The sequence below is a fragment of the Physeter macrocephalus genome, chromosome 15, assembly GCF_002837175.3.
Source record: "Physeter macrocephalus isolate SW-GA chromosome 15, ASM283717v5, whole genome shotgun sequence".
In the NCBI taxonomy this organism is placed as follows: domain Eukaryota; kingdom Metazoa; phylum Chordata; class Mammalia; order Artiodactyla; family Physeteridae; genus Physeter; species Physeter macrocephalus.
Window position 1 is genome coordinate 47433255 of NC_041228.1, and position 10897 is coordinate 47444151.

General features: G+C 37.3%; 1 protein-coding gene and 1 long non-coding RNA gene across 9 annotated transcripts in view; one reads left to right on the forward strand and one right to left on the reverse strand.

Annotated features, from left to right (window-relative positions):
• The window catches only part of RIPK2 (receptor interacting serine/threonine kinase 2), a 40811-nt gene extending 33903 nt beyond the window's left edge, over positions 1-6908 (reverse strand). For 3 of the 4 annotated variants that reach the window (XM_028500492.2, XM_028500493.2, XM_024127068.3), the window contains exons 1-2: positions 5985-6908; positions 1752-1905 (exon numbers count right to left, since the gene is read on the reverse strand). In XM_028500492.2, the coding sequence (XP_028356293.1) occupies positions 1752-1905; positions 5985-6157 (327 nt within the window). In that variant the 5' untranslated portion in view covers positions 6158-6908. The remainder of the gene's footprint in view (positions 1-1751; positions 1906-5984) is intronic. The other variant, XM_024127069.2, reaches the window with a different exon arrangement.
• LOC112065840 (uncharacterized) overlaps positions 6519-10897 on the forward strand; it is a 184135-nt gene continuing 179756 nt past the window's right edge. For 2 of the 5 annotated variants that reach the window (XR_008619533.1, XR_002892263.3), the window contains exons 1-3: positions 6804-6923; positions 7143-7189; positions 8132-8319. This is a non-coding gene — a long non-coding RNA (uncharacterized lncRNA). Of the gene's footprint in view, positions 6600-6691; positions 6924-7142; positions 7190-8131; positions 8320-10897 lie in introns of those variants that run through there. The other 3 variants (XR_008619532.1, XR_008619531.1, XR_008619534.1) reach the window with 2 other exon arrangements.

Sequence of the window (10897 nt, forward strand, 5' to 3'; positions counted from 1 at the left end):
ACCACAAAAAAAAAAAAAAAAAAAAAATGTAATGTTTTCTATTTCCTGGTACTTACAAGTGATAGTCATCTGAACTTTCTTAAATGTTTCCTGAACATAAAAGTTAATACAGCTTCCCAGGAGAATGAACATACTCAGAAAAATTAGATAATTTGGGAAAATCCAACAATGAATCATCAGGGACCATGCCACTGGGTACATTTTACTAAATAATATGAAAAAGTATGCTTCCACTGAGCTCAAAACTGTTCTTAAGAATTTTTTTTCTGCAAATGGGTCAGCTTATAGTTCACTGATTATCTAACTTGGCAGGGGAATGGCTCAAAATACTTGTCTTTACATAGTATTTTGATTTTTTTCAACAATCTTTTGTGAGGTTGGGGGAAGGTGCTTCAAGATAAATCCTGACCTAATAATACAGGACACCAAAAGAAACACAAAGCACAAATGTTCAACATTACTTCCTCTTGTATACACAGATTCCCATCTCCTTGAGTAACTGAATCTTTTAATCTTTAAAAAGGTAACTTTTTCTGAAAATTATATAATTTAAAGAAGTAACAAGGCCTCTCTGCAGTATAGTGCTATATGGAAGCTTTTGATTATGGAGAGGAAGGTAGATGAGTGCTCACTATGTATTTTATGATTCCTTCCAGGAGTTAGCAATCCCCCTGTAGGAGGCTCTAGAATTTCTAATGGGCTCCAGATTTGGGTACTAGAGCATCTACTAGGGTGCTGGGGTATGGGAAGACAACATTAGAATTTATGCTTATACTCATTTAACAAAAGGAAACTGTGTTTAATTAGTATTTGTATCTTACTTGCTGTGTTGGTTACACAAATCTTATACACTGACACTAGTTACTTTACTCTGCCCTTGTTTCAGATGGTTCTGTCACAAACAGAATGTGTTGTATCCTGAAATAAAGAGGAAGTCACTCCATGAGTGGTGACAGTGGCACCCATTCTCCCTCGTTTGCTTATAGAACACCGTGATGTATCAGAATTTAGGAGTGTTCAGTGACTAGATTTTACAGATTATGTTACTACTCAGTTTTAACTAAAGCACCCCTCACAAAATAGACAGAGTTCTTTAAAAATATTTCTTGATAGAAACTGCAGGCTAGAGATAATCTTAGTAATATGAGATCAAGCAAACAACAATAGATGAATACACATATTTTGAGAATGAGGACACCCCCCCCACCCGGGCCACATTTGTTTACTGATGGGATTCACAATTAAAGCCAGATAACTGATACCTTGAGAAAAAGGTACATGGCTTATGCTGTTGTCCATTATTGGAAAAGCTCATGTATTTGATACTCAGATTTATTTGGCCTATTAATTCAGAGCTTTATGAACTGGTATTATTAACATTTAATTTGAACCCTAAATTGTCTTTAACATAAAATGAAATCTGGCTTAAACTAACAATAAATTGTATGGTGTGCAGAGTTTATCTTTTCTCTCTCCTGCTCCTCTCCTACATATATATACGTGTGGATATTAGAATTCAGTGTAAACCTCAGGAACAGTAACCTAAGCAAAATAATCTAGGTCACTTAGAATGCAGGGTCTGACTCCACAGTATTTTTAACAACAGAAAAGAAGCCATAAATGGTGAAGTTTTTCATTATTCTTATTTTGATTCATCTATATATTCCCAAATAATCTGATCATTTGTAAAACCAAAGCACTATATAGGTTGAATAACAGAATTATAACCACTGAAAATGTATAATACTTACCCTATGTAGGAGTTCATTTAATGACCCATTTGGCATGTATTCAGTAACTATTCCCAAAAATTCAGGCTCATTGCAAATTCCCAAAATTGGAAGAATGTAACTAAATCTAGCTTTGTGTAAAATTTCAGCTTCTCTTAAGACATCATTTCTTTCACTAAAGAAAGAAAATGTATAATTATTTCAAAGTAATGAAAAATACACAATTATCATGCCCATAAATATTAATTAATCCTGGATTTTTTCATTCATTAGCTTTTGACCTCATGTAAATTATGTAGCTTCTCTTAGTTTCTTCGTGTTTAAAGTAGGGATAATATCTACCCTATATATTCCATAGGTCTGTTTAGAGACCAAAATACCTGTATAAGTCACTGACAGAAAAAAGTGCTACATACAGATTATTATTGTACTCATCTCAGGAAAGGGAAAGAATACAATGTTTAAGTTTATAAAGTCTATCTATATTAGAATGATAGGTGCTTGAACTAATTACATTAAGTTTATGTTGTATTAAAATGATCAAATTTGATTAGACTTATATTAGATTTTATGGTTGTATACCATGTAAAAATTTTCTAAATATCCTGAATATTAAAACAAGTGTTGTAGATTTTAATGACTAGATGATAATAGTTGCATAAGGGTCAATAATGCTTAGAAATTATATACTGGAACACAGGAAAAGGACACTGAGAACAGGTAAATGCTTATAATGGATCCCTGGGCTAACTCTGGATCCCAGGTTCATTTGATTTTTCATTCATAAAACAAATAAATATTGAACATTTATTATGAATAAAGAACTGTGCTCAGCATTATGGAGACTATTAAGTTAAAAAAAAAAACAAAAAACAAAACACATAGTCTGTGACCTCAAACTGTCCAGAAATCTTTTTAAGAAAAATAAGTACTCACTGTGGTCTTGATTTACACTTCTCCAATGATTAGTGATGTTGAGTACCTTTTCAAATACCTATTGGTCATTTGTATGTCTTTGGATGTGTTAATTATATTGATATTGGTAATTATTCCACGATGATGTATATGTATAGCAAATAATCATGTTTTGCACTTTAAATATATATGATTATATTTGTCAATTATTCCTCAATAAAGTTAAAAAATAAGAAAAGCAAATAAAAAAAGAAAACCAAATACTTAAAATATAAGGCAGAATGTGATAAGTGCCATCAAAAACAAGTAAATAAGCAAGCAAATAAATAAATAAATAAATATAGGGAGCTCAGAGAACTAGAAAATTTGGGCTAAGGGAGTGGCTACAGCCTTTAGAGAGAGATGTCAACAGTACTTTAAGGATGGTTAGAATTTCAACCATTGGAAAAAGGGTATCCAAGATATGTGGTCCCTCTCCAAGATGGGAGAGATTTTGCCTTTCTTTTTCATCTGTGTATCCGCAGGATCTGGAACAGTACCTGGCACACAGAATTTGTCTAATAGATGTGTATCAAATGAACTCAAGGAAGTTAAAGTACAGGCTATATCTGGAAAATGACAAATTGTTTAATATGAATCAGGATGTGTAACAGTGTGTGTAAAGGGAGTGAAGGTGAATAGGGTAGGGTAGGCCCTCATCTCAGAGCCTTAAAGCCAGGTGAGAGTGTTTACACTTTATTTGGTAGTCACTGAGCTGTGACTACAGGTTACGGAGCACAGGAATGACATGAGTGGAACAAATTTTAGGATGATTAACTTGGCAACAAGGTGTAGGATCGGCAGAAGGAGGTAGAGTTTGAAAGCCAGGTGTTAGAAGATTATAATACTAGTTAAGATGTGAAGCAATGAGAGTCTGAAACTATAAAGGTTGCAGTGGAAATAGAAAGGAAAACACTAGCTGAATAGAATACCCAGGCTCTGGTGGCCTGGGTGATACTTAATATACTAGTGATACTTATATACTAATATACTTAGTGATACTTAATATACTAATTCCTCCTCCCATTAAGAGTATGATACATTCTTCCTTCTCTTGTGATCCTATTATGTGTTGGCCACTTTACTACAGTTGGTTTCATTATCCCTACTTTATATATGAGAGCACTAAGGCTCACATAAATTAATAATTTCTAATGGTCATGCCAACAATAAGTGGCAGATTTGGAGTCATTTGAATTGCAATTGTGGGACTCCAAAGCCTTTGTTTTTTCCACTCACTGCTTAATCAGAGAAGGAAAATTCTTGAAGTCAGATTTCAGGAAGAATGAGTGGGAAAACAGAAAAAGCCAAAACAGTTTAAAAATAGGTTTTTATATTTTAAAAAATAAAAATGTAAAACAGCTTTTATAGACATATTACCAAAATTACCCATAGCAAATTTGTTACAAAACAGTTACACTGTTTACACAAGGTATTTGAACAACCTATCAGACTCATCTACTCATAAGGACTTGGGAGATTGTTGGGGAAGGTCCACTCATTGGGCAGAAATCAGGTTACAGAGAATAATTCACCAATCACTAAAATAAGAACATGTTACAGCACATAAACTTATTTTTCTTTTGTGATCTCAAAGAACAATGCAAACATTATCCACACCAGAGCCCAAGAAGTACATGTATCTGTTATTCCCACTTTATAAGTGAGGACATAAGACACCCTGTGAGTCAACTGCATAGCCCAGTCCTATGCTCAGACTACATAAATACTGCTAATGTTAACATTCTAGGTAACAAGTGGAAGAAAAAAATGTGATGCAGTAATGCCAGAGTGTTGCACTGGTCCTTATGGCTTCTTTGACAGCAGAATTAATTTCCTACCCGATTTAGTGAAGAATTTTAGACTATGAAATTAATGAGCATGAAAGGGAACTCTCTTCATTTCTTGGCCCCAAATGGCACAAAACTTAGATAAATTAAAATCTTGAGAAGGAGCATCCAAAATGGGAGGATCAATCTCCTTTAAAATACCTAATGAGTCCATCAGTGCTAGATTTCCATATATTTTAATAGTTGATTCTAAAATACATCTACCCTCACTAATCAACCACCACCCTTCAAAGTTGACTACATACACATACACATAATTTCCCAGTAATTGCTCCACAGAATTCAAGACCCAGGGTAAATATACCCTGTATATCACTAAATCAGGATTATGGTACACAAAAAGCGGCAACAATTTCTAGAGGTGTCTCAAACTTACTGTGAGATCTAGCCCATCCAAGCCTGATAGCAAGAGAGCAAATAAAAGCCACAGGCAGATGAAAGTCAATAACATTAGCAGGGCTGAAGCTGAGGAATTTATCTGCTGTTGGATACTGACAGCCTCTGGCTAACCAGGCATCTAGCATGATGTATTTTCACTTTAGATATAGGGGGAGGAGAGGAGAATGTTGCAATCATGGATGTTAACTCACTAAGAATTGAATGCAGGGCCTAGTTAAATTCCTAATGGAAGGAAAATACACAAGACTAGTGACTAGACTCACTGATTAATATATACGGTTGAAAGGTTTTTCTGGAAACAGGAACTAATCTAGCCTTCCCTTGAAATCTGGACATTGCACTAATATTGTTCCAGGATGGGAGAGACATTCAAAATTTTTTGTCATTTAACAGCTTTCTGATTTCAGTTTGTTAGCAAAAATAATACAAGTTTCCTCTAGAGACAGGCTTCCTTCCCTGTGACGGTAAGAGGAGAAACTAAATTGAGTTTGATATCTAAACATTTATGCCTACATGTGTAAACCAAAAACAACAAAAAGCCCAAACCAAAACGTCCCAGACTCTAGAGCAGTGCTGTTCAATAAAAATATAATGTGAACCACATATACAATTTGAAATTTTCTAATAGCAACTTTAAAAAAAAGTAATAGCCACCTGTGGCTAAGAGCTACGTATTGGGCAGTGCAGCCCTAGAATTCGACTTCAAAAAAAAAAAAAAAAGAACAAAGCAAACAAAACCCAATTTCAATAAAGAGGACGTTTAGAGTTGGGCTGTGATTGCTGATTTTTGGTGTCTGGAGAAAGGAGGCCCAGGAGTAAGAAAAAAGGAGAGGGCAGTGAAAAGAAGCGTGATTGCTGCATCTCCAAAGCCTGCTCTCCCCACCATGTTAGTCCAAGCGTTGAACGGCTGCCTAAAGGTGACGAGGTGTGCGGCCGATCCCAAGTGGTCACCGTCGCTTGGGCTTCAGAGCCCGCTTGCCCGGGGTTAGAGCCAGTGGGGTGGAGGACGCAGATTTCGGGGCTCCGCGGTGGAGCCGCCGGGGCGCCCTACCTGTCGAGCAGCGGGGTGTGAATGTGGAGGTGTTTCACGGCCACCTGAACGCGCCAGTCTGCGTGGCGGGCAGAAGACACGGTGCCGGACGCGCCGCGGCTCAGGTAGCGCAAGTCGGCGAGCTTGTGGTACGGGATGGTGGGCAGGGCGCTGCAGATGGCCTCCTCGTTCATGGTAGCGGGTGGCGCGGGCACTCAGGCAGCCGGTCGATTCCGGAAGTGCCCGTCGCTCCCGCGGCTCCACCCCCTGCGTGAGCAGGGTCGGCAGGCCCTACAGGCTGCTGGACACTAGGTCACGGGGCCGTCCATTCTCCACGCAGCCCACGCCAAGCCGCTGCTTATCCGGAGCCGGAGCAGACTCTTCTCTTCTAGAGACGGGTCAACTCCGCGGCGGCGGGGCGCACAAGGGAGGAGCTTCCTCTCTCCGACCTGGCCCTCCCAGGCGCTGCCAGCCACCCGAGCCCGCCTGTCGGAGCTCCTCCCTCCCCAGACTTCTCAGAAGACGTCAGCGGCGGATGCCGAGGCGGGGATGAGTGCCCATGGCCCGCGATCCTCCCAGCAAGGCTCCGGCCTCGGCCTGAGGCCCGAGATCTCCGCCTTGTGGCGCCCAGACCACGTGTGCCACACCCGCGGGGCTCGGGCGGGGCTTGGGAGTGGGGAAGTGAGCCAGGGGCGCTCAATTTGTCTTCTCTCCCTCCAACCCACTAGGTTGGAAAGGTTTTCTTTGGGGGAAATTTCCTCTCCGCAGCCTCACACCCAGTCAGCGGACCCTCCCACCCAGGAATAATCTCTGGTCCTATCGGCTCGTCTTCCGGGAGTCGTCAAACACCAGAGGTAGCGATGGCTGTGGCAGCTGCGGTTTCCTGACTCCGCGCCTGCGCAGAAAGCCCTTTGAGGGAGTGCGGTGGTGACTTACTAGGGCTCCGCACTTCTCAGCCAGGTGAGTCAGGTAGGGGTGTAGATTCACTTGCTTATCTGGACTCCAATCTAACCTCACTTCCAACTACTTCAGTCGTGTGGGAGTGGCTGATAAGCCTGTCGTCAGAGTTTAATCCTGTCTAAAAGTTCAGATGTTTAGTTCCTGTTGAGTGCTTCTCTACTAGTTACGTATTTTTCTGACTCTTTTTTTTTTTTTCTCTCCTGACGTCCATAATTATAGACAGAGTTTGAAAAGTAACCTTGAGAGAGTCCCTCCCTTGATTCCAGGTAAGACTGCAAACATTTCTTTCTTATAGATCTGGGAAGAATGCGGTGTTTAGTGCCAACCAAAAAAGACTGCAAAGATCTTTTTACCTTAAACAAACACTTTTCTACACCTGAAATGACTATTTTGCAAAGTGTGGTGCAAATATTATACACAATACCAAGTCCATGCTAGGCATTTAATGAATTCTAAAGCAAAAGTAATAGGGACTGCCTGACTTCAATCAGGGATTTCTGCCTACAGAAAATCAGTGCTTCCTGTATTTTTGTATTGCCTGAAATGAGAGTAGCAGTGTTACATTTTACAATAAATGGAAGCTGTAATGAAAGAGTGTGTTTTAAAATTTGATAATTTAAAATAAAATACTTAACTTTAAAGATATGGTCTGATGATCTGTGATTCATTCCTTAATAAGCTTTTTGCTACAAAAAGTGCTCAGAAAACTTTTCCCATTCATTCTTTCATCCAGTCAGTTTACAAACTAAGAATTCTAGAGAAAGAGAATAAAAATTAAGAAGTGAGGAAATGATCAAAATAATAATTCAAGAATTTTTGCCAGGACCAAAAGACAAAGATCTTCATATTGAAAGGGCCCACCAGCTACCCGCAGTGAATGAAAAAGGACCTATGTTAAAGCACACCATTAAAAAGATCAGAACACTAAGAATAAAGAGAAAATTCTAAAAGTTTTCAGAGGGAAGAAGCAGGAATAAACGGATGGGAATTAGAATGGCATTGGGTTTCTCAACAATAACACTTTTATGCTAAAACACTACAGTGAAATTTCAAGTTTTGTAAGACAATAACTTCCAACCTAGAATCCTATAGTCAAACTATCCATCAAGTATAAGAGTAGAATAAAAACATTTTCACATATACAAGGATGAAAACATTTATTTTCCATCCATCCATCCACCTTTTTTTTTTTTTTTTTTTTTTTTTAGGGAAAGTTACTAGAGGATGTGCTCCAACAAAACATGAGAGCAAGACAAGAAAGAGAAAGACATGGGATCCAGAAAAAAGGAACAGGAGAATGTGAAGGGAAATGCCAGGGTGAAAGATAAGTGGCAGAATTAGAGAACAGTCGTTTTCACTGGAGAAGGAAGATGGTAGACTCCAAGAAGAAAGACTGGTTAGTGTAATTGAATTTATTTAGATTACTAATTTTGAGTATTTGGGTAGTTATATTGATAGATGTTTGATAGATCTAATGAAATACATGATAAAATTCGAGAGAGAACTTAAAAAATATAAGCAAGTGAAAAAAGGAAGCAATTATTAATTCCATTAAAACTAAAAATTAGACAAGAATGGAAACAGCGTTTCTTCAACTGTTCTGTGGTGGTGAAAAGTTTAAAACTTTTTAGAGCTTCTGAAATACTAGTATATTATAAATCTCGAAGAGAGAACGTGCAGCATAGAACGCTATAAAATTTATTTATATTTTTAATTACATTACTTTAAAAATTTTAAAAATTAGTATTCACATGGTTCAAAATTTAAAAGTGTAACAGACAGATAATTCAATAGAAAATTAGGCAAAAGACCTAGATACTTCACGCAAGGATATATCTAAATAGCAAATAGCAAATGAATGTCAAAAGGTGCTCGACATCATCAGTCATTAGAGAACTATAAGTTAAAACCACAGTGCAATATCACTACACAAATACAAGAATAACTAAAATTAAAAAGACAGAATATAGCAAGTGTGGGTGAGGTTTTATAACAATTGGAACTCTTGTACATTGCTGGTGGGAGTGTCAATTGGTACAATCAATTTTGCAAACTGTATGGCAGTACTATTAAAATTGCATATATGCAGATCCTCAGCAATTCCTTGCCTAGGTATATGGACATGCATATACTAGAAAGTTTATAGTAGTGCTATTTATAATAGCTTCAAACTGGAAATTACCCAAATATCCATAAATAGTAGAATGGGTAAATAATTTGTGGCCCATTTACACAGTGGAATACTAAACAGCAATGATATTGAGCAGTATACAATATTGATGAATCACACAAATATAATACTGGATGAAAAAGCTAGACACAGAAGAGTATACATTTTATGAGTCAATTCCTATTAAGTACAAAAATAAGCAAAACTAGCCTATGCTTTTAGAAATTAGGATAATGTCTACTCTTGTAGAGTGGTCATAGTGACTAGAAGGGACATGATGAGGCCTCTGGGGTGATAGAAATGTTCTGTTTCTTTTTTTTTTTTTTTTTTTTTTTTGTGGTACGCGGGCCTCTCACTGTTGTGGCCTCTCCCGTTGCGGAGCACAGGCTCCGGACGCACAGGCGCAGTGGCCATGGCTCACGGGCCCAGCCGCTCCGCGGCATGTGGGATCTTCCCGGACCGGGGCACGAACCCGTGTCCCCTGCATCGGCAGGCGGATTCTCAACCACTGCGCCACCAGGGAAGCCCTGTTTCTTGATCTAGGACCTAGACTCTTGGTGCCAGTTACATGGGTATGTTCAGTTATGAAAATTCTTTGAGGTTACACAATATGCACTTTTCTGTATATATATATATATATATATATATATATATATATATGTTATATTTCAATAAAAGGTTAATAGGTTTAAATACAAAATAAATAATATATGTGGGTGTATATTATGTCTCTTACTTTTATTTAATTAGTATTACAGTATATACCTGTTCACCTTGCTTGTCTTTCACTTAGTAATCTATTTCGGATATCTTTCCTTAAAAATGCATAAAAAGCTTTCTCATCTTTTTTTTTTAAATGATGGATATACCATAATTTACCCCTCATTGGTGGACACTTAGCTGGTTTTCACATATTTACTATTACAAATTATGCTGCAATAAGTAATCGTTACATATGTCATTTCATACTTGTGCAAGTGTATCCATATATATGTCCTAGAAGCTGAACTGCTGGACAAAAGAGTTATGTTCATTTGTAATTTTGGTTTGTATTGTTGAATTGATCTTCCCTGAGGTTGTTCCAAATTTTTTTTTCTGCAGACAAATGAGAGTGCTGTTTCTCCACACACCTTCTTTCATTTCTTTTCGAGATAGTATAATGTTGATCTGCTGATTCCTGGATTTCAGTGCTTCTAAACTCATTTAAATGCTAAGATTCTTTTTATTGCAGACCTTCTAAATATCTGGCTTCAATTTGTTTATCACAACCTCAAACCTTAAGTTTTCATGATAGTTTCACCATTATACAGCTTAAAAAATATGTATTCTTAGTGATATGTACATTGTTTAATTAATGCTCATAATGAATGGCTAATGACAGAAAACCTAAAGAATACTGATGCTAAACTACATCAACTAAATGAGAAACAAAAAAAAATGAGAATAATTATGCAAATTAGGCTAAAAAACAAGCCTCACACCTATATGTTGAATTCATCTATTCAAAATTCTGTAGAATCATATTATGTCATATTTTCCATTTACTGAGAATAAAGGTTATTTATATCTGCATGTGCTATTTTAGGGACATGGTAGCTTGTAGTGGCATGCCTGAAATCTCTCATAGTCTGTTTTTTTGTTTTGTTTGTTTGTTTTTTTAAGCTTCAATGCCTTTTATTCCTGTAAGTGCTTTTTATTTATTTATTTTTCTAATTTTTTTTAAAAATTAATTTTTATTGGAGTATAGTTGCTTTACAATGTTGTGTTAGTTTCTACTGTACAGCAAAGTGAATCAGCTATATGT